Source organism: Eucalyptus grandis, chromosome 4 (assembly GCF_016545825.1).
Source record: "Eucalyptus grandis isolate ANBG69807.140 chromosome 4, ASM1654582v1, whole genome shotgun sequence".
NCBI classification, from domain to species: Eukaryota; Viridiplantae; Streptophyta; class Magnoliopsida; order Myrtales; family Myrtaceae; genus Eucalyptus; species Eucalyptus grandis.
The window spans coordinates 484,184-507,826 of NC_052615.1; the positions used below are offsets into that span (position 1 = coordinate 484,184).

Here is a 23,643-nt window from a genome sequence, read left to right on the forward strand (position 1 = left end):
AAGTTACTAAGACTTCGCCAAAACATAGTTTCATGAGCTGGCTAGCATTTCTCAACAGATTTCTTCCACTCCTCAATCTGCTATTATGCCCTTCGTCGGCTGCTCTACATTAGGATAAGTATGTAGGATAATATACAACTCTTGTAAAGTTGACACACCTTAAGGATGCTGGTCTCGACAGACTTGCCTGAAAGGTTCAGCAGTGTCTGTATTTGATCACCAAGTAGGCTTGGCAGGCATTGTATCAACTGTCGATGACTCGAAATAGAAAGATTCGTCATAAGGGCAAAGATAGTAGCTAATTAAATTGAAGACGGATGTGATAGGTAAATTGCAGGGCTTTGACATAAATTTTATGGGGATTGGAGATTAGTTTGATTTTGTCTGATGCCTTGATGGACTATGATGTGTAGCTCAATTCATGAGAAATAAAACTCTTGCTTGCCTAGCAAACAAAAGAAAATAAAATTAAAGGCTTCATTTGATTTGCATAAAATAAATGTTTTGGAAGATATTTTCCTAAAAATTGTTACTTATATCACGTGAAATAATTAATCAATGAAAATACTTTTGTTATTGACAATAGTTTATATCAAAATACTTTTGTGTATGATGAAAATATATTTTTTTCCTTAAGTTTTGTAGGTAATATAAATGATCATTTTTAGGAAAATATTTTTTAAATCATTCATTTTCTATGAAACAAACACACACTAAAGACATGCATGGCAATTCTCCTATTCTTTTGTTTTTTTTTTTTTTTTGTTCTTTTAGGGCGCGTTTGGTTGTGTTTCTGTTTAAAAATTGTTCCAGGGAACAGAAATAGAAAAAAGTATTTATGTTCCGGGGAACAATTTTTGAACAAAAATACGCGTTTGGTAAACTTGTTCCGGGAATAAAAAATAAACAGAAACATGTTTGGTAAATTTGGATAATTTTTTTATTTCTTTTATTTTTTCTATTTTTTTCTTATTTCTTTTTCATTTTTTTTCTTCTTTTGGCGGTCGCCGGCCAAGGCCTTGGCCGGCGACCGGCCGGCGAGGGCCGAGCTCGCCCGGCGGCGGGCGAGGCGCGGCCTCGCCGACCGCCGGGCGAGCTCGGCCTCGCCGGCTCGGGCGAGCTCGAGGCCGGATCTGGCGAGATCGAGCTCGCCCGGGCCGGCGCGAGGTCGGCCTCGCCTTGATCCGGCGAGGCCGAGCTCGCCCGGGCCGGCGTGGGTCGGCCTCGCCATGGCTGGGCGAGCTCGAGCTCGCCCGGATCCGGCGAGGCCGACCTCGCCCGCGGCCGGCGAGCCTCGGCCTCGCCGGATGCAGGCGAGCTCGAGCTCGCCCGGCCATGGCGAGGCCGACCCTCGCCCGGCTACGGCGGCGTCGGCCTCGCCGGGGCCGGCGAGCCTCGCCGTGGCCGGGCGAGGCCGCCGGCCCTCGTCGGCCGGTCGCCGGCCGTGGCCGAGGCCGGCGACCGACCTCGGCCATGAAAGAAGAACAAGAAAATAAAAGAAAAAAAGAAAAAAAGTGTTTCGATTTGTGTTCGAAACAAGAAACACAAAATTTGTGTTTCTTGTTTTTGCTTTTTTGTTCCTAGGAACAAAAGAACAAAAAGGAACAACGCACACAAACGCGTTTGTTCCTTTTTGTTCCCGGAACAAAAAAGAAAAACTATTTAAAAACAAAAAAAAAAAAAACGCAAACAAACGGGGCCTTACTCATCGGAATAGAAAAGAATAGAAATTTGTTTGATAACGTCAATTAATTTTATATTACCCGAAATAGAAAAATGGCCAAGGAATATATTTGGAATATAAATAAAAAATAGAAAAAAGTAATTATTAGCTCTTAGGAACAATTTCTTAAAACAAGTCATTTTTTTATTTTCTTTTTTCTTTTCTTCTTCTTCCTTGCTACCGTCCATCGGCCGTTGCCAGCCGCCAACTAGCAGTAAGGAAGAAGAACAAAATGAAAAAAGAAAAAAATCTTGAAAAATTAAAAGAAATTCTATGTTACAAAAAAATTGTGAACCTTACCAAACGCGTTTCTATTCTTTTTTATTCCAAGAATAGAAATTTTGTATAGATATCAAATGCATGCTTTTACTTAGATATTGCTCCAAGGAGTAGAAATAGAAAAAATGCCATTTCTAAAATGAAATTGGTCTCCAGAATAGAAATATTACCAAATACACCCTAAATTACTTGACATTATTCCCATATGCTCTAGTCTCTCCAAAATTTTCATTAGTTTTTCCATTTATAATTTATTTGTACGCTTATTAACGTCTTATACCAAATTTAAGCGCATATGAATAGAGAAGTGTTAAAGTAGCATAAGAAAGGTTGAATTGAGCAGTCATTTAAATGTTTAAAAGCTTTTTTTCTAGCAAAAAAAAAAAAAATTCTAAATTTTTTTGATTATATTACAGGGCATGATTTGTCACGGTTTCTCTATATTATGACTGCATAATTTCAAGTCTTCATATATAGGGAGTCTCCGAGTCACAAACCCTTTGCCAGAACAGTTTCTCTATGTGGAGAAAGCGTCGACTATTTCACAGTTTCATACCGTCTTCTGTGCCATCCTCATATGGAAAAGAATAGCTAATGAAGTCAATTTGAAATTGGATGTTTGATTTTATTGAAAGGAACGAGTACTCTTTATCGTCTTAGTGTTTGAAGAGAATCGAGTTAGTTTCTCACATAAAATAGGAGTCCGTGTAAAAAGAAGGGGCAAAACTTTGTTGATAGCTTCCGCCTCATGTAGTCGTCGGCCTATTCCAGCACTCCACACGATTTCATCGTTGTGTAGAAGCTTGGTAGCCTTTGTCTTAGAAAGAGTCTAACTCTATAAAATGCTGAGTGTTTACACCAAGAGATTGTGAATCATGTGATTCTCTTAATTTCAACATAAATGCGGAGCTTTTGTGGAATAGACAGGGTGAATCCGATACATGGAAATCAGTCTAAGATTCATACCGCTGAATCAGAGTAGGAAAAACAAGGATCAACCCAAATGTCGGACAAGTAGACATATTGCACATTAAATTAATTGTGATTGTGTAAGGGATTCACCTTGCTTTCGACCAAAACGGCATCCTTTTGAATGAACTAGAGATGATGGGCTAGCGCGGTGCATCGAAATCAGTTTAAGAGACATACGATGGGGTCTTAGCCAAAAGAAAACCCAAAATCTCAAAATCAGACCAAAAGTTCTGCATGGTACTATTTCGCAGTTGCCTCATTTGTGAAAAAAGGGTTTTTTTTTTTGGGTAGCTATCCAACTGAAAAATTCAAAATGGGAATTGACTTAAGAAATTTCTTCCCAAGTCTCCTCCTCGTCCCGGTTCGAGTTTTGGAACATTACAAAGGGGACCATATCCGGTTGGTCCGTCAATTCATCGTGTTTAAGTTAGGAGCGTGAAACACATTTGGAGGATTCCATTAATGCTTCACTTCACACTTCCACGCGTTAAGTCAGCTCTTGACTCGGAGGATATCAGGTACGCCCACCACGAAAGTTCGTTTGCTAGCACCAGTTTCTACTATTCCAATGTGAAGGGTTGAAATTAAACGATTTTCGACAGATACGACAGCCTTGCATTTTGCTAAATTTTTTAGTTTGAAAGTACGGATGCTTAGAGATAGGGCGTGATGTTATAGGGGAAGTTTATGTTTGACTTTCTCAAACAGTAGCAAGTGGGAAAGAGATCTTCTTTTGGACAAACAAGTGGGAAGAAACCGATTGAAATAAGGGGTAAATAGACCTTAAGCGAGCTTATTTCTCGTTTGATTAAAATAAAGGGGAAGTAAGATGCACGATTCACCATGTCTTCAAGAACCTGGCAGCAAGTTGGCTACATGAAATATATATAGTCACGTAGGGATTTCTATGTCAGCTTATTTAAGAGCTAATAAGCAAAATTCATGATGAAAACAGCACGTGCTTGATAGATGTATCTCCAAAAGTTAACGCTTGTAATGACTAGATGGGATAGTGAAGAATAGAAGAGGAAAATTACTTAGCGAACAAATCGTTGGATTATCGTAACTCTGATGGGATGGAGATCATGCTCGATTCCACGGCTATTGGTCTGGTTCCAAAGATCGCCAATGCGTCATCTTTGACGGATTCCAGCCCATTTCTTGCTGCAACGTGGTCTGTACGTCCACGCCTACGATTCTTGCTAATCCATTGAAAAGACTCTTCCCTTTTTTGGTGAGTTTAAGTCAATGTGCCTTTATCGAAGGAATCAACATTATTTATCTCTATGGGAAAATTATATCTTTTCCCCAGATTTTTTTCTATCAGATAATTTCTTAAGAAACAAATTAATTATACTGGGTATGGTATTTTATAAGGATGTCCTTGTTTTTTGTGGGTTCCCTAATGGGGATGTTTCCTTAATCAATTTATTAGCAATGTGACAGGTCACATCATTTAAGAGTGACTAGTAGTCATTTGACACCTCAATTTGTAGTATACACGCTTGGCATACTCATTGTGCCGGAAAAGATGGATCATCTACTTGCATTAAATCATATCTCAGAGAAAGCATTTACATTTGAAAAGTCCAATTCTTATAATAAAATGGCCCATTAAGTGATGACGTCATTATTTGATCATGTCAACACCTCTAGAGCAATCGGTATACGGGCAGTCCAGAAGACCCTTAACTTTCGAGTGGAAAATTACAGTGATGTGTGTGAACATAGAAAAAGGAGGTCTTGCGGAGAAAATTCTTTAGTCCTCTCTTTGGAGATATGGTTTACTATGCAACAAAATCCCACTTTTTCACCGACTCTGAACCGGACCTTCTCTTGCTATTATATGCCTTTTGACGGGCTCAAGTAAACCTGGACAGCTTTTACTGAAGAAAGAGAAACACGTGCCAGATCTCGGCTCACTATAAATCGGAGTTCTGAGGCTGTTTTTGGATGTGGGTCTAACCAAGCAGTCACGAAAACTCAGAGAGAGTCATCATGGCCGAGCTTGGGGTTGTGTTGGATGAAAAAAGGAGGTTGAAGAAGGGCGCTTGGAGTGCGGAGGAAGATCAAAAGCTCACTGCTTACATCAAGAGGCATGGCATTTGGAATTGGAGCCGAATGGCTGAACCAGCAGGTAACCCCACTAACACATGATAAACATATGTTTGACCCACCATCTTTGTGTCACTGTGATTTTAATGTCTGTTTTGAGATGGGAATGGTTCCCAGAAACTGAATCAATCAATTTTCTGGACTAAACTGGTGCATTTGTGATTGATTCAGGACTGAGAAGAAGTGGGAAAAGTTGCCGACTTCGGTGGATGAATTATCTGAGGCCCAACCTTAGACATGGAAATTTCACCAAAGAAGAGGTGGAAACCATCATCAAGCTTCATGAATTTCTGGGAAACAAGTAAGCAGATTCACTATAACAAATGCAGCGGATTAAGTTTATACAGCATCTCGATTTTCGATGGATTCCATCTCTTAACTCGAATCTTCTGTTACAGATGGTCTGCAATCGCATCAAAACTCGACGGAAGGACGGACAATGAAGTGAAGAATTACTGGAACACACGCTTGAAGAAGCAGTTCAAGGGAAAATCGATGCAAAAGCCTAGAAAATCCGAAGCTGCAAGGGTGTGTGACAGTGTCGACGCCAATCATGAGAGTTCATCTCAAGAGGAAGCGGGAAGCTCAACTCCCACCTCAACTCCAGTGCAATTGTCGAATCTCGGAGATTTTACCGGAAATCAGACATCAAGCCCAGAGAACTTCGGCTCATTGAGCTCTAATCAAGCCATCGGAGTCCTTGGGGACAAGGGAAACTCCTTTGACAACAATCTGTGTTCATCATATGTGGATGATGAAGTTCAAAGCTATTTGTGGGCACAAAACTTTTCAGTGGAAGATGCACACATGGTACAAGATGTAGGTGCTTTGTTCATGGACTCGACGGCTACTGTATTGTATCCTGGGTGGCCTCTGGAGATGGCCTCTTCTGCTTCCTTAGAAGATTTCGCCGTTAATTTGTGGGAAAATTGAAGACCATCCATTCATGCTCACAAGCTGCCTAGTATTTATTTGTTGTTATGTTTTGAATACTAGTATTTGTTTGAACGTACAGAATGGTAGTTCACGCCCTAATAAAGTGGAGGAAGTATGATTCTCTACAAGGTTGTGAAGCTAGCTATGCAAGTTATGTAAACTGAGGACTGAAGCTGTCATATTGTATACCAAATGATGGTCTTCTGAGAGTTTCACGCTATTAGGTTTTGAAGATTGAGAATGTAAACGTCATTTCCATCATGTAAGAGCAGTATGTACGAGAGATTCAAAGGAAAAAGATAGGAAATGATCTCATGTTCATATATCTATTGGCTTAAAGAATTAGAGCCAACTAAACAAGGTAAACTCCCAAGATACTGAGTGAGTTAACCAAATATTGAATTGCACGGTGAAATGTACATTCATTTGCAACACTTACTTCCTTAACTTTTACCGCATAGCAAATCCTTGTTATGGCATCTATAAATTATACGCCCTCTAGTTGAATCACAATAGCTTACTTCAATTTTGCCCCTCTCCCCTCTGGGAATGATTTGGAAGATCCAAAACCAAAAATAGCGGTATTTGAATTGTCTTTCATTCTAAGGTATAACTTGTATCCATGCATGTTAGATCCAATATGATAATATAATCAAGGGCAAAACTTTTTCATGATATTATGCATGGATCAGATATATCATGGCAAAAGCACTTGGCATTCATTGGTTATTAAAAGCATCCCAATCGGATAAACTCACAATCAATGTAGTTGAAACTTCATACGTACATATGACAAATTAAGGCAATCTTTAAAACTGAAAAAGACCTTGAAAAGGTTTAGATCCTAAAAATAGACTTGTTGATTTAGATGACATGTTCGGCTATCCTCGAGAACAAATCTCACAACCTGGCCTTGAAATTGTGGCCTATTTAACTCGGATGGGCCAGCCGATTAGTGAACAAAACAGAACCTAAACCGGAGCGTAATCAAGCAAAATCAAGTTAACTAGATCCTAAGCGGGACTTTGGGGTTTTGGGGCGTCGACCAGAAGGACTAAGTGAAACGTTCCGTTCAACTTCAATCGATTAATCGCAAAGCGACCAGTCGTCGTCTGGCCGTAGCCATCCCATGCGGACGTAAGAGGGGGCATCAGCAATGATGTTTGCCAGGCCCGCCCGTTCGGAGACTTTCCTTTAGACCTCGTCAGTTCCTAAGCAAACCGTACCGGGTCATCATTGATTCCCTAGCTGATTCTGAATTGGTGGGGGCTGTGGAGTTTAAATTCATAACCGTTTCCATGTCGCCACGTGCTCTAAACTTGCTCTAAGGCTTCACCGTCCAAACTTGCGTTCTGTTCTGTCCACAGATTATTGGTCTTGGAGGGCGTTGGCTTGACTCTTCATGTTCATTGTCTCCGGTCAATGCAGACCCATATGAACACTCTAGGAATTCTTTTTCTTCTCCAAAACAGAAAATCATTTTTTTTGCTTGTCAGGAAATTAAGTGATTATAAAAGGACCATCTATTTAAATTGTTGATCAGCATAACCCAGCAGCATTATTGTTTCAGTAGGCGACACGAGATCATTTAGTGTACAAGAAATGGAATACGTTGGAAGTTTAACAAGAAAAAAATTGATATGTAATTGTATCAATTAGTATATTTTAATAATGGGAGATGAAGTTATGAAATTACTCCTGTTTATAATGAGTAGACTTGGATCCCTTGTATTTGAACATATCGAGTTAGTTTGGGTTGTCCATCCCACAATTAAAAATTAAACAAAATTCCAAATCCATTTCAAATTTGCTCTCGATAGATGTTAATTTATCTTATGTAATCGTGGCAAATCTTTTTTAGAACCCTAATTAGCCAGTTGGCGACTTATGACAACCAAAGTTATGTTTCATTGGTCAGTTTTGCCAAGTTTGCATGAGAGGAGACATCCTCATTTTACGTTTAAGCTGTTGTTAATGATGACGATATTTTAGTAGAGCTCCAATGATAGACAGAAAAATGAAAATCTATAACCACGGAATACACGTAGTTTGCGAAGTCAAAATGATAAAGAGATGATAAGATTAGGGCAATTTCTATTGGTGAATTAATTGAAGAAAAGACCCCCAAAAAAGACCTCTCCGTACGAAATTCCATCTAGGCTACGGATGCTTAACAAACACAAATCTTCATCTTAAAAGTCAAAGTTTCACGTCACATCAACTCTTTGATTAAAATTCATATAAGGCGGTGTATAAGCGGACACGATCTTCCTGAAGTTTAGATGATATGTTTATCTTTAATATAAATACCATAATTGAATACGAACTTCGCAAAGGCGTTTTTAGTTTTTATTCAAGCTGAAAATGATCACTTTGGACGTAAGCGATAGCACCAGCAATGACGTGTCAATTGAAAGCCCTAGTTAGCTACCTTTCTAAAAGCCATTTGCTCGGAATGAATTCCTGTGGACTTCGACGTAATTGTACTTAGTCATCAGGAAACTTTATTGCAAGATGGGATCATAAGTAATTGTACTTAACTATTCTTATAAAGTTGCCAGCTAATTCTGAATACGTGTGTGGTCTGTAGAATCGGTTCCTCGTCTTCTTTGTTATTATGTGCATGAAATGTCCTTGTTCCTCTAGAAATTTCACCGCACTCAATTATGCGAGATCGTCTTCTTTGTTGTTATTTGCATGAAATGTCCTTGTTCACTAGAAATTTCACCACACTCAACGACACGAGTTCATAAATAATGATCCAAGACCGGTCAATTTGGAAATCATCGAACAAAATCTGGGTGGAATTCATTTTCAATCTCATCTCATTATCTAATTCGTGATGAACGGAGAACGTCGAATTTCTATCGTTGGGACCAGAAAATTTCTCATTTTTTCGGTAAATGAAAACCAATAGTCAAATGGCTTTCAAAGTTGATGTACGGGGTGGGATTGCTTTTTGTTTCCCAATTTATTTCTTTTGAACAAAGGCAAGGACTGTTTTTTTTTTCCGAAAATAGGAGTTTATAAAATCCAAGATTGCAAGTCGCTTTTGTTATATGGTCCTTCCTAGTGATTAGTCAATTTCTGCTGAGCACCTGGCTGACGTAGGCAGTGTTCTTGCATTACTTGCCTTTGGACAACGTTATCACTCCAAATTATATGCATGCTTGGACAATTTTGTTTATTAGGTCAAAGTCGCTTTTTTAGGTGGGCACTATTTCCGCCTCCTATATAATTAAATCCATCCAATTTCACCAAAAAAAGAAAAATTGTCCTCAATCATTCAATTGCAATGCAAATTGGTGGTCCCAAATTTAGTTACTATCCTTATTTTTTTTATTTTTTTATATCTATATAGAATCTACTTACCATGATTAATAATTTTACATGTTTAGTTTTTTGTTTATTTTATATTTTTCATGTATATTAAAGGTACTATGTTTATTTTATTTTATATTGTTAGATACTACTACCATAAAAATGTTCGTTTTGTTTAAAAGACAACTTTTCAAGAAAATATAGTTCTTTTCTATGTCATTGAGCAAATATATGGATAAACTATTAAGTAGAGTATAGACCAAATTTAAAATAGACAACTTTTTTACACATCGACTTGTTTATAAATTTTCACTTTTGTTATGTATATCACCATTAAACCACTTCTTATTGATTTTCTTTTCCACACAAATACAAATAAGGGGACGGTCACATGAAGAAAAAAAAAACATCTTTGAAGATTTTCCATAATAAAATCACATAACATTCTCCAATGTGAAACTTTAGAAGATAAAATTAATTAAATCAAAACATTGCATCGAATAATATTTTTTTTTTTGAAAATGACATTGAAATATCATTATTTATATTGACAAAAATTAATATCATCCATGAACTCTTTATGAAAAAATATCAAAATGCCTTATTGTATATAATGTTGTTAGTTTATTCTTAGATATTCCTCTAATGACATATATGCTCTAGGAGAAAATCACTAAAAAGTCTTAAATCTATTTCACATTTGTCAATTTAAGTCTAAATCTTTTAATTGTGCCAATTGAGTTTAAACATTTTTGCATTTTGTCAAATTAGTTCATCCCGTTAATTTTGGCTGGATAAAATAAATTCATTAATATAGTAAATAAAGAGACTTGGTGTATGTGTTTATATATAATCTTTTTTTCCCAAACCTCTTTTTTTTCCCAACAAGAAGTCACTTGCAAACTTTAATCTATCGAGCCTCCCGAGGCTTAGGGAATGGCCATTCCCACAGATGAACTCTTTCTAAAGATGTGTATAGAAGATGGTTCAAGAGCTCAATGCTCAACGAGATGAAAATTCTAATGAAGAAGAACGAAAGCTTGCCAAGAGTATTGTGGGGGAACATGCTGACTACTTCCTTCAAATCTTTAAGGTCTTCCTCGCAGATCTCCACTCCACCAGACAACAACGCAAAATGAGTCATGCATATTTCCATAAAGTTTCTGTGGCGGATGAATTGAGAATGATATTAATCCAACTCCATTCATCTACAAGGTGCTCCATATAAAAGCATTGGCCAGACATTCCAAGTGGAGCTACATTTTGCGCTTCACAGCCTTCACCGACGCGGTAATTGCTTTTTTCCTATTAAATCTCCTGGAGAAGTATCAACTGAAGGAACTCAACATGGAAAAAGCTCGTTTCCTTTTTATCTAAAGGATTGCTTTTGATGTGGTAACTCTTTTCATGCTCGTTTTCTTTTTCTAATTGGACTATTGCCAACTAAAACACCAAGTTATTCTCGCAAATGTCGATTAATTAGCTATTCCTCCTATATTTTTTACAAAACAACGAATAATCACTTTGTGGGAAATAGATTTGAAAAGAAATAGCTATTTCTTACAAACCGAACGTTCAACTTTCATGCAATGACATATTTTTTGGTGGGGTAATTTCACTCGATTATAAATAGCCTAATCCGACTCTTCCTGATGCAAGCATAAAATATGACTTCGCATATTCTAACAGGCATTATATCAATTATTTTGCAATGGGATCAATTATAAAGATGTAGATAGATGGCATCCGAGGTTGATGCCCAGATGCAACTTGCCTTATTCATAAACGGGACGGCATTAAGCTAATCAACAATACACAGAGAGCCAGATAAATATGAGGATGTGCTAAATTAGGAAGTGTCAGGGCATTACTAGACCTATCAAAATGGATTTGTGATATATATTTTTAATCCTTATTTGATGGGTAAGTTGTTATATGAATTAGTTATATTAGTAAATGGATTACAAATGATTTTAGCATAATAAAGCCTTAAATAATATGAATGTTAAATGAATTTGCAACTTTTTTAAATCCAACTCACCTTTAAAACTCTCATTCACTTTCTATCTCCCTCACTTGATCTAGTACTTGCTCACTCAATGCTCCCTTCAATTTGGATATGAATTTTTCTAGATTGAGTTAAAATATGGAAGAGTTTTTACAAGCACCCAACCATCGTAGATCGCATAAAAATGGGTAAAAAAAAAAAAAAAAACAAACGCATCATTAAGGCTGGACCATTTTTTGAACCCAATCCAACCTGCCCATTTGATGGGCATAGGCATTACCAATGCTCATCAAGCAATTCACAAAACAATTTCACGAGATGCAGGATTATCAGTAAGAATTACAAATCAGCTCCAAAATTCAGAATATGTTCACTTTCCCCAATTCTAGAGCCACAATGACCCGCAACCAAGAATGCACCCATCAAAAGTTATGACCACATAACTCCATCACGCCACATTAAGTAGCACAATCAATGCTAAATTCCATCTGCCAGAGTCCGCTTTGAAGTGCTGATGTACAGAACTGCAATAAGTCATACTAATTAGGCATGGTCCAAGTCAGCAAAGTAATGATTTAACAAGCAGAAATTCTGAATTCATCATTACCATTATTTCCTCGAATAAAAGCATCTCCATAATTGTTTTTCAGCTGCCCATTGACGTACTCTTCCGTCTGTTCCATTGCTATGTTCATATATCCATCTAGGCAAGCCAGAATACCTGCATAAAACTCCAACCCATAAGAACGTTTGAGAATACCACACAACTTCAGACAACAAAAGATAGTGTTTCTAAACTAATCATCAGCACAGCCTGCATATAGCATGGGATGAAGAACATGCTTGTCAGGATCACTGCAATCCATTAGTTTATTATCATCCAACTCACCTCTCCTCCAGGTCTCACGCCACAACAACTTGGGTTTAAAAAATTACTAGAAGTTGACACGAAAAGGCTTGGTCAGAGGCACATACTGCACAGACACCAGGTTTTCTCTATTAGGCTTTACTACAAATAGTAATTTTTTTTTTTTTTTTTTTTTGGTCGATCACAAATAGTAAATTGAGAAGCCCACATAAAGGGTATTACCCATAATCCCCCCATTTTCATGAGAAGGCGATTGGGATGGATCAAATGAAGTTTGCTAATTTATCATCAAACACCCTGCTTCTCCCCTTCTCTTTCTCTGCGCTTGTTCTTCTTCCCTCTCTCTCAACAATCAAAAGGAAAACCATGAAGTTTGAAAGCCAGATTTTTTTTTTGTAAATTCTCATTCTATCAAAGACAGGTTTTGGGTATCTTGTGATCGAATAGCAGCATGTATGTGCAAGATTCATGTTTTTACAGTTTTCCAAAACAAACTGAATATCATGTGTGGTCACCATTTGATCTGCCACATATCCATAACAATAGTTGATTTCATGAACAAAACATTTTTCTTACGTTAGCTTTCCCATCAAGTCATTGTTGATAGATGAGAAGATGAGTTGAACATTAGAGCCCCAATTTTACCACTGATCTCTTTTCAACAACGAATACCATGAACATTGTTAGAAAAAGAGATGGTTATTATATTTAAAAGACTGAATGTAGTTTCCCTCCAGATGACGGAAAATAAAATGCTTAGTGACTTACATCGAGACCACAATGTACATGGCAAGACCAACGTAACTGCTCATTCTTTGAAGCATGATGTGGGGTCGCAAATGCCTTCGACAGTTTATGACAATAGCAACGTTCTTCTTCATTTACTTCTTTTTTTTTTTTTTTTTTTTTGGGTTCAAACTTATGCATCTACTTCAGTTTGACAGGTAAGGTTCATTTGGTTTATATTTCTGCTTGAAGTTTGAGGTGAGCAAGTCGCCACTTCACTCATATGAGTTGCCGAGAACTCAACCCATAGATCATCCCCGACTAATTAAAGTTTGAGACAAGTAGTTAAAGTTACATAGGATTTAGTACAATCAGTGAATATGAGGACGGAAATAATCTCAAACTCAGCATTATCCAGCTACATCGCGAAAATCTTTGTTGAAGGATTCTCCAAACACACAGAGACCGTGTTGAGAGAAGTACCTCGATAATCGACACCAGAATTCAATTTGACGACGACCGGTCTCCCACGGATAGATTTCAGGAAATCTGCGGGGGTTTTCGTGGTGGTCGAGCCTTTCTCTCCTCCTCCACTCATCCTCCTAATCCTCCACTGGTGCTTCCTCTACCTGAAAGAGGAAGATTGACAATGTAACTTAATCAATGGAGAAGAAAAAAAATTGCCCACTACTTTATAGGGGCGAGCAGTTCAGCCTCAGTCCAACTTCCACCTGAAACTTGGAACCCACCCATTGAAACCGGTTCCCAGTTTTTGGACTCATACCCCCAGTCACTGCCCACTTTAGCACCTGGAATCACGTTTGCCTTTTCCTTTTTTACTTTTATTTACATAAAAAGTACCCATCTTTCTCCTTCAAAATAGTTAGGTTCACAAGGACAGAACCTGCTCTGTTAATCCACTATGTTCAAATTAATCTAGGATCAAAGTCTTGGCGGCATGCAACTGACATGATAATACCCACAATTCTCATGTTAAGTGGTATTTTTATGATCATGTTCACTCACATTCACAATTGAAATGAAAGGGGAAAACGTCATCTTACTTTTCATCTTTAGCATATGAAAGTCTGTTTCTCCAGATTTGCTTCACCCTACATCCATTCTTCCAGACAACTACAAGGAAAATCATTTTCTTCACAATTTTCTTTACCTCCCAAAATACTCACTAAACATAAGTGTAACGATTAAAGATTGCCAAATAAATTACCAGCACTGCTAATTGGCATCCGTGCTGACCATTGAGGGCCAACTAGAGAGAGAGCGAGAAAATGGAAGGGTGGGGGGGTTGACTGTGAGCAACAAGCGACACTGAGAGACCAAATGAGCGGGATTCCGAGACCTGAACACTGAAACTGGCATAGACTTGGTTTGCGCATTTCGTCGAACACGTGGTGAGCAGCTTCACGGGGGCGCTCATATAATCAAAGCTAAGCGAGAGATCCTAGATTATCGCCGTACATGAACTGGGCATCAGCGAAATAACATCGAACTTCGATCCGATTTTGCTCAAACAAGAAAACGACATCTTCAAGAATCTCTTCTCAATCGAAGGGGGAAACGGAGACGGATCATTCGGATCTCACCTCGAAGACGTGATTAACAGTTTGCCCACCAGCAAATGGGAGGAGCTGAGGCCCTTTCGCTGGCTGGTGATCTTGCCCCGCGAAGAGATCTCGAGCGAAGCCTGAACTACAGAGAAAATGCGAAGAAGAAGAAGAAGCCCCAAGCTCGAGCTAAAGGCATCGTCACCATCGAGCCTCGGATGGCAGTTTTGTAATTTTGCTAACCAAAGAAAATGCCCAAAAATCGGATGATTTTTAACAGCGCCTTCCTAAAAATTATTCTGTAGAAAATGTTAATATTTCATCAATTTTTTTTTTTTTTTTAAGTTTCATTTTCGTTTTATCGATGCCCTTAACTTATGTTGGCGACTCAAATGTACTTGCCATTAGAACACCAAGGGGACCATGTAAGAGTAGAATGAGTTTTTTCTACGATTCTAGTGAGATTATGTGCTCAGAGAGCAACGGCATAGAAATCCTTGGAATGAGCATTTTTTGACAAGACCTTGATGCGCTCTCGTCCGGACTATAATATGCTATAAGGTAAATAGACTAAACTTTTTGTTGGAACAAAAAGAAGAATGGTAACTTTTGAAATTTGAAATGAGTTCATAATTGGAGGGAGAAATTGTTCTCAAAATGCTTTATGATGGCTTACTTGTATATAATACTCACCACCTATTTTTATATAAGGTTTCATTTAATAAAAAATAACTTTTGGGAAAACGTTTTTCGAATTTTTCGATGCTTGTTTAACGTAAAATGAATTATTGAAGGAAAACGTTTTCTGCGATGAAAAAAATACCTTCAAAAGTAGATAAAATGTTTTCCATTTTTGAAAAATGAAAAACATTTTCCATAACTTCTTTCACCTCATATTATTTCGTGAAACATATTTTCTTTTTATTTTTATGTTTTCATGTGGGAGCGGAGGAAGGAGGAGGAAGGAGGAGGAAGAGGAAAAAAAAAAAAAAAAAAAAAAAAAAAAAAAAATTGGATATTTTAAAAATAAAAATAATTAAGAATTTTAAAAAATATATAAAAATTTAAATTTAAATTTTTTTTGGTCAATCAAAAATATTAAAATTCTTTTTTTTTTTTTTTGTAGTTTTTCCTGAAAAATCAAATTAGATAATGAATAATAGAAAATATTTTTCACTCAAATTTTAGATTTCAGCTAAATATTAGAAAATATAGTTAATTTTTTAGAAAATGACTTTCTGAAAAATAATTTTCGAAAACGTGATATTTTTTTTTTTTTTGCGAAATGAATAGTAGACTCTAATAGGAGAATTCCACGCACACATTAGATGAGCCACGGAGTCCTCGATCACTCCTTCCAGCGACATCAAATGAAGCAACAAAAAAGTCCACAAAGTTAATAAAAACACACAAAAGACCTACCATAAATAAATGAAGACAAGCGTGTGGAGAACTCTTCAATGAGCTTTTCTAGCCTTCCCTGTCTTCATGCTGCTAAAGGTTTCCTTCATTAAATGATTGAAGCTTTCTTCAGTCTTCTTCAAGTGCCTACCATAAATCATGCTTCCCCGATTGGTTTTCATTATTCTTCTGACACCCACCGTAAATCAAGGCATTATTTGAAGAATACTAACAACCAAATCTAAAGCTTAATAGCTAACGTGCTCAAATCTTCAACAAACAAACTCCCTTAAAATTGATTTTTGAATTCAATAACATCAAGCATCATCTTTAATTTTTTGAACAAATCCACCTTTAATGGTTTTGTCAAAATATATACGATTTGATTTTTTGATCCGCATAAATTAAGCTCAATCTCATCATTTTTTTACTTGCTCTAATATAAAATGTTGGAACTTGGGCATCCTCTCCTACCCAATTCTAGCAACAACCTTATTTTGAGCTATTCTGTCACTTCATTGCGTTCTTCAACCATCACCACCACTTCCATTGGACTTACACGAATGTCAAACGCTTGTCCAATTGAACAAGTTGAGAATCTTCAGTCACTTATGCTCTCCCTAACATGACATTTTGAGCCAAATGCACTCTTTTGGCAGCACTTTCTTTCACCTACTAAGCACTTTGTTTCGTTTGTTCTGTTGCTTTTTCTTGGCATTCAGATTTGTGATGTTCAAATTTATCACACTTAAAACACTTGACTTTTGATTTGTCATGTGTTTCATATTTTCCAGTGAAATTTAAATTTCTACCTCTACCTCAGCGTCCTCCTTAGCCTCGATCACCTTGATAGCCTCCTCGACTAGATGGAGCAACTCAACTCTATAATGCTTGCTTAGGATTTAAATTAATGGACTTTTGATTCATTCTTTGCTCATGTGAGCTCAATGAACCCATCAACCGCTTCAATGTTAGGGTTGACACATGTTTTCCTTCCTCAATCCCTGTGAAGACATGGTCAAATCTTCCGGTCAGAGACCTCAAGAATTTTTCTACGATTCATACATCTTGGAGTTCTTCACCATTAACCCTCATTGGTTAACGGTGGTTTGCACATAATCAAAATATATTGGGATTGATTTGGAGTCCTTTGTGCATAAAGACTCAAAATCACCTCGGAGTGTTTGAAGTTGCACTCGTTGGACACAATCATCGCCTTTGTAGGAGTTTTGAAAAATATCCCAAGTTACTTTTGCAGTTTCCACGCTCGATATTTTTTCAAATATCGTTTCCTTTACTACTTGAAAGCTCACATACAATGCTTTCTTATCTTTCTTCCAGGACTCCGCCAACAAATCTTTCTCCTCCTTTCTTAAAGCCTTGAATGCTTCCACATCGGCCACTTCGTTGTAGCTGTTTACAATTAGATTCCACAAATCTTGCAATTTGAAGAGAATCTTCATCTGGATGGACCAATTGTTGAAATTCTTTCTGTTCAACTTTGGAAGTTGCTATTGAATGGAACTGGTGGATGTCATTTCTACCTTTGATACCGAATGTTGAAACCAAAAAGAATAATTACAACTTTTAAAATTTAGAATGAGTTCACAAGTTGGAGGGAGAAATTGTTCTCATAATGCTTGATGATGGCTTATCTATCTACAATATGGATATAAAGTAAATATCTGTAGATATAATTCGCTAAGGTAAATAGAATGAGCTTTGAACAAGCATTGGATGATGTTTCTCCAGCTTTAAGTTTCTTTCGGTTTGAATTATGGTTCAATGGTTTAAACCATGAGATAAATCTTCTACTGCATTAAATCATACCCCAGAGAAGACATTTATATTTGCGTGTTGACACCTAATTTAAATTTAAAAAATAGAATTAGAAGATAATCTTTGATTAGAAGCAAATTTTTTAAAAAAAAAAATTTGAATTCAAAAACTTAACAGTAAGATTTTGGAGCCACTTTTTTGTTGAAGAAGTTGAGTGAATATCGTCAAATCTTTAACAACTTCGAGTCTTTCCTCTATAAAAAGGAAGGCAAGGTTTCGGAACCTGGGGGGGTGCTTTTCTCTCGGTTTAGAGGTCGAAAAAATTCAACACAAAGAAAGGAGCAGAAAATTTTTTCCCCGTTGGTGTTCGTTCCTTTGAGAAAAACAAAAGAGAGAGACTTTTTGGGGAAAATGAAAAAAAGTCAAGCAAAAAGCGTCGGCAGAAAAGTGAAGGGGGCAGAACAGAAAGTACAGCAGAGGGAGACGAGAGAGAGAGAAAAAAACAGAAGCTACAGTATCGTCTTCTTCTTCCCGAGTGCCCCCTGCCCGTTCGTCCGTCGCCAGCGACGCCTCCACAGTCACCGATTCCACGCCGGCCACCGCACCGGCGTTTCTTCTGCACCGACGTCCCCCAGTCGTCGGTTCCCTGCTTTGTCTCGCCGCATCAGCATCACCCAGCTTCACCGGAGATCTGCTCTCTGCTCCACCTGTAGCCGCACCACCGTTCGGAGCCCGACGACCGCCCCGACGCCAATGCTTCTGCTCCGCTTTCACCGGCAGCGTTTGACGACCCGTGCCGCCTCTGCTCCGCTCGACGCCGCGAGCAGCGACCTGCTCGTTTCCACTTGCAGCGCCGCTCGAACGTCACCGCCGCCTGTGCCTGCGCCTCTGCCCGACGATCGCACCAGTAGCCCGCGCTGCTCCGCCTCCGCTCGGTGCTCGACGCCCCTGCAGCACCTCCGTCCGCAACCGCCCGGTGTCCGACGCCCCCTCCTCCGTGCGACGATTCTGCAGCCGCTCCGCGCCTCCCTGTTGCTGCGTCCGCCAGCCCCGTGTCCTTCGCCTCTGCTCGCTGCTGCATGCCCGAACAAGGCCAATTGCTGCCTCCCCTGTTTTGCTGCAGGTCTGGTTACTGCCGAACCTCGCCGGAGCTCCGACGGACAGCCCTTGTTCCGAACCAGGACCCATCACCCTTGGCGAACCATCATCGCAGTTCAGCCATTACTACTTCCTCGCCATTTCTTCAAGTCCACCGTGAGTTAGACTGGGTAAATTTTTTTAGATATTTGGTTTCATAGTTGATTTATTTATTTATTATTTTCATTCTAACCTGATTTGTTTTGATTTATTATCGAACTAGAAAATTTTTCATATTAAGTCATAATAATAAAAAATATTGAGCCGCGAAACGTCAGGTTAGATTTTTGATTATTTCGACTTTTTTATGACAAATTCATGAATTGCTTTGCATCATTGAAATAATATGTCATTGATTTATATTGATGAATTTTCAATAGGACATATTTTAGTGTGTTATTTGTTCATCACATGTCATGCATTATATGTCATATCTAGGATTTAGGTATTTAGGTCCATATGCATTTCATATTTAAAGCTTTGCATTTTGATTTTTTAGATTCATATAGGATTAGGTTAATTTTCCTTTAATAAAACAAAAAAGAACAAAAAATGTTATTTAGGTTATATAGATTTCATAATGTGCACACCACATGTTGCGCTTTAGTTAGTGGGTCATAGGTTAATGTTTTAATATTCTCGTCGTGCAATTTTTTAATAAAAAAGGCCAAAGATTATTATTGCATCATTATGTTGTTTTAATAAGAATTATTAAGTAATTAAAAAAAAAGAAAACACAAAAGGTCATTTATTTGGTTAGCTAATAGGTTAGTTCATAATTAATCCCATTTTATGTCATCATTGTTTAGTGTAGGTTGCATACATAAAAAAAAAAAGAATCATAAAAAAAAAAATCATAAAAAGAACATGCATATAGAATTATCATGTCATTCATCCCATATCATGAAACACATGCATATTTAGGATTATATAAATTAGGTTGCATACATATAGTGATAGTTCAAGTTATGCCATATGAATTGCATCTCACATATCATTAAAGTAAAATTCATGCATATCAAATTTAAAATTAAGATTACATTTAATTAGATATCATGTCATTTAGAAAATCATGTTTAGGGCATGCATTTTTTTTTTAGAGGATAGACTTTAATAAGGTTGTAGTTTATGATTTCTTATAATTTGTCATTTTGGTTTATTGAATGTTATTTCATTGATTGTGCACCCGCATGAACACCATTTGTATGTTAGTATCTTAGGTTAAAATTAATCAAGACTGCCTGGAAAATATTTTTGAAATTAAAATAAAAGGGTACTGAAAGGGCGTTAGATTAATCTAGCGTAATCATGTCTCCGGACTTATTGAATCTCTGGTTCGCAAAAGTAAATTATTCTCCCATACTTTACTTGGGTTTCTAATCAACCTTAATTGGTTAGTGGCAGCTCCAAATTGAATATAATTGCATGTTTAAATGAGTTAATTTCTTAATATCAAGTTGCAATTGATAGGACTTGGGAGAGTTCGTGCCAAGTCTTCGGATTTAGTAATCCATTAGCATTCTTTAAGTAATTCACCCTCGAGAAGGTCGCGACAGCTTGGTGACTCCGCTGGGGACAGAGTTAAAACTCATAGTGGACATAGGCCTGTTTTTTTTTTTTTTTTTTTTTTTTTTTTTTTTAAATATTTTGTTTGGCAGCATGGAAACAAGTTACGCTCCTAACATGAAGTGTTAAATGTTTTTACAGAAAGGAGGTATAAGGGGAGTAATACTTGTTGACTCTTTGTTTTGTAGGAAGGTGTTGGGATTGAATGTTTTTCTTATCATTGAAGTGTTGCTTGTATTATAAATTGTTGTGCATGGTTTTCAAATTGTTTTAGCACTACACATTGCACACACAACCTGCCGTCGAACCTGGACCGCATTTAAGGATTCTAGGATAGTGTTGAGAAATGGATCAACTTTGAACGCGAGACCGTGATGTAAAGGTTGTCACGCCCCGAACCTCAAGCGCGCCAACATCCCACCATGGTCATGCAAATGCGACATTCCTAGGTAGTGTCGTCGACCCCATTCATTTATTATTGCGCAAGCGAAACGTATTATAAAACCTCTGACAATGAAATGCGGGATAGAAAAGTAGGAAGCAAAACCACAATATAACACTTTCATAATTCAACAGAATTACAAATAGAGGTCTACAGCCAAAAGTCTACAAAAGATCGGCTCTTAAAAAGGAACTATCCTACGACCTACAAGTCGGACACGTTCTTCAATCCTTATGACTTCACCTCTGCAACTCCTCAAGGCCAACCAAAGTTATCTGCCCGCTCCGTCCACTAGGGACCTGAAATTTTAATCCCACAATCGGGATGAGACATTGTTTTAGCAAGTTCAATCCCTTAAACCCCTATTAGAAAGAAAATTCGCCCTAGGTGGCCTAGTCACATCACATAGAAGACTTACCTCATCTTAATTCATTCCTGCAAATTAGCACAATTTGTATCACACAATTTCAGGTAGTAATAATAATTCAAACAATTGGAATGCCATCACTTTCATATAAATCACAATCGCACTTAACACACATTCCAATTATTATTCACTACCACAAAAGTACATAGCCTACTCGCAGTTCGGCTATCTACTGACATTAATGCCAAGCATCGCCTCCCCCTCTTGGAGTGCGACTTCGTCGCTACGTCGATGGCATTCCCGAAGGAGCATGGGTCTAGTTGGCCTAGCCTCTACTGCGACCCGAGCCACGTCACTCTGTTGATGGCATTTCTAAAGGAATAAAGGTCTAGTTGGCGTAGCCACTACTACGACCGAGTCTTTCAACCAGCACACGACAATTCAATAATCAATTGCATAAATCATCACTCAATTTGCAATATCAAATCATCAAATTCGTAATATGAATACACAACAGCGATTAGCATGAAATTCTGAGAATTTAGGGTCCCGAAATAATTTCGGAATTTATTAAATAATTAAATTTATTCCGAAAATTAATTAAATAATAATATCCATATTTTCCACAATCCACACTCAATTTATAATATCCAACCATCAATATCAAAATTCGTATACACAGCAGCGATCAGCACGAAATTCTGAGCAATTGAGGTCATAAATAATTTTTCAGATTTTTTTAATAATAATATTTTAATAATTTCGTAATATAATATATTATTAAAAATTCCAGAATTTCGAAACATTTAAGTAAATAAAAAATAAAACCCTATTATGTCACATCAAGGCTTATATTAAAATGAACATACTTAACTTTAAACTAAACACACTTTAACTTAATTAAACATCCTAATCTAATCATCAACCAAATAAACTAATTTAACCACCTAAACTTACTTAACTTAGACTAAGCACACTTAAGGCATCATTAACCGTCTAATCAAGATTTAGTGAGCTAAGCTCACCGGATTAGCGAGCCAAGCGAACCAAAATGACGGGGACGCTGAGGGGAACAACTTTCCTCAAAGCGGGCCAAGCATTCGGGGTCGGGAAGCCGGCCAAAACGGGCCAAAACCGGGCTGCCATACCCATTTTTCCAGCTGCTGTCCATTGCGGTTTGAGGCCAAGGAAGGGTAGATTCGGTGCTTGGATGAGATGGAGAAGGACCGGGGAAGGTTAAGGGGTCGAATCGGACCTAGGCGAGGCTCGAACGGTGGCCGGAGGTGGCCGAACGGCTCCGACACGGGCTGACGTAGCAGTTGCGATGCAAGGGCAGGCGAGAGGGAGGCGAAGACGTGCGAAGCGGCAGCGAGCAGCGTCGGCCTTGCGCACGAGGCTTGAATGGCGAGCGGCGGCTCTAGTGGGTCTCCAGCGACCCTGGTGACAGCGGCAACTTGGGATGACGGCTGTTGGACGACGGATGAAGGCTAGAGATGCGGGCTGAGGCGGAGCGGAGAGGTGAGTTGACTGGTGAGCAGCGCGTGGGCGGCGCGGGGCGGCGGCGACGAGCGGACGGGCGACCGATCGGGCAGAGGGCTGCTGCAACTGGATTGCTGTTGGCCTCCGAAGAAGAAGAAGAAGATGGAGATGGAGGAGCGGTCGCATGGGAGAGAGGAAGGAGAGAGGGAGAGATGGGACCATTTATTTTTATTTTTATTTTTATTTTTATTTTTCTTTAATCCAACAAAAATGGCCCACCACAACCTCATGTGACATCACTTCCCACTCACCCAAATCTTCCACCACAATCTTCCCAATAGGTCTAGTTTCAATTTTCGTCGTGGCATGAATTCTCCAAAATCTTGTACGACACAATTTATTCAATTTCCTTCCAATTGAATTAAATTGAAGTCCATAAAATTAATCCAATATCACCACATTTCAATTTACGTAATCACTTGACCATAAAACCAACTTGAGTCCCAAAAACACGACCAAAAGCGGGCCTACTAATTTCTGGAGCCAAATTAGCCATTCTTTGATTTAATTACTGAAAAAAAATTCTGATTACATGAAAAATCTTCTGAAAATGAGTCAATGTTCCTAAAATGATTTGTGACACACCCGGACTTCCAATTTCTGAATTCGATCTCAATTCACGTTTAATTTCACTCTGGCACGATATTAGCGTGTCTTGATCTACCAGGTAGCTTTTAGAAATTTTTGTGCATTTGACCTGTGGTTGATCAATTCAAGCCACAATGTACATCTTTGACACATTGGCGACTTTCGATTGTCGGTATAATCTCAAGGTTTCAAACACGAACATAGGGTACCTAAACAACAGAAAAGCCGGTTCAGTGCCGATTGACAAGAATTGTGCGATCTGGTGGAATCACCCACACTCGATCACATACCTCTGTCGAGTCGACCTATCT

General features: G+C 38.2%; 2 protein-coding genes across 3 annotated transcripts; one reads left to right on the forward strand and one right to left on the reverse strand.

Annotated features, from left to right (window-relative positions):
• The first annotated feature begins 4,767 nt into the window (after positions 1-4,767).
• LOC104440626 (transcription factor WER) lies at positions 4,768-6,350 on the forward strand. The gene is made up of 3 exons (XM_010053550.3): positions 4,768-5,111; positions 5,261-5,390; positions 5,488-6,350. Exons 1-3 carry the CDS (start codon positions 4,973-4,975, stop codon positions 6,020-6,022), a joined length of 804 nt encoding a protein of 267 aa, XP_010051852.2. The 5' UTR covers positions 4,768-4,972; the 3' UTR covers positions 6,023-6,350.
• A 5,222-nt stretch (positions 6,351-11,572) lies between these two features.
• On the reverse strand, positions 11,573-14,725 carry LOC104440627 (sm-like protein LSM36B). 2 transcript variants are annotated; one of them, XM_010053553.3, is made up of 5 exons: positions 14,553-14,716; positions 14,013-14,082; positions 13,432-13,577; positions 11,962-12,075; positions 11,573-11,878 (listed from the first exon to the last, which is right to left on the reverse strand). In XM_010053553.3, exons 3-5 carry the CDS (start codon positions 13,544-13,546, stop codon positions 11,832-11,834), a joined length of 276 nt encoding a protein of 91 aa, XP_010051855.1. In that variant the 5' UTR covers positions 13,547-13,577; positions 14,013-14,082; positions 14,553-14,716; the 3' UTR covers positions 11,573-11,831. The 2 variants fall into 2 exon arrangements, with proteins under 2 accessions (XP_010051855.1, XP_010051854.1); XM_010053552.3 differs by lacking the exon at positions 14,013-14,082 and having other exon boundaries at positions 14,553-14,725.
• Between the last annotated feature and the right edge of the window lie 8,918 nt (positions 14,726-23,643).

Excerpts from the sequence above, each read along its gene's own strand:
- LOC104440626 (XM_010053550.3), top strand. The coding sequence starts at position 4,973 with ATGGCCGAGCTTGGGGTTGTGTTGGATGAAAAAAGGAGGTTGAAGAAG. Across the intron at positions 5,112-5,260 it reads CCGAATGGCTGAACCAGCAG|GACTGAGAAGAAGTGGGAAA; the intron begins GTAACCCCACTA and ends TGATTGATTCAG. Across the intron at positions 5,391-5,487 it reads CATGAATTTCTGGGAAACAA|ATGGTCTGCAATCGCATCAA; the intron begins GTAAGCAGATTC and ends CTTCTGTTACAG.
- LOC104440627 (XM_010053552.3), bottom strand. The coding sequence starts at position 13,546 with ATGAGTGGAGGAGGAGAGAAAGGCTCGACCACCACGAAAACCCCCGCA. Across the intron at positions 12,076-13,431 it reads TTCTGGTGTCGATTATCGAG|GTATTCTGGCTTGCCTAGAT; the intron begins GTACTTCTCTCA and ends AGTTTTATGCAG. Across the intron at positions 11,879-11,961 it reads TTTTATTCGAGGAAATAATG|TTCTGTACATCAGCACTTCA; the intron begins GTAATGATGAAT and ends GACTTATTGCAG.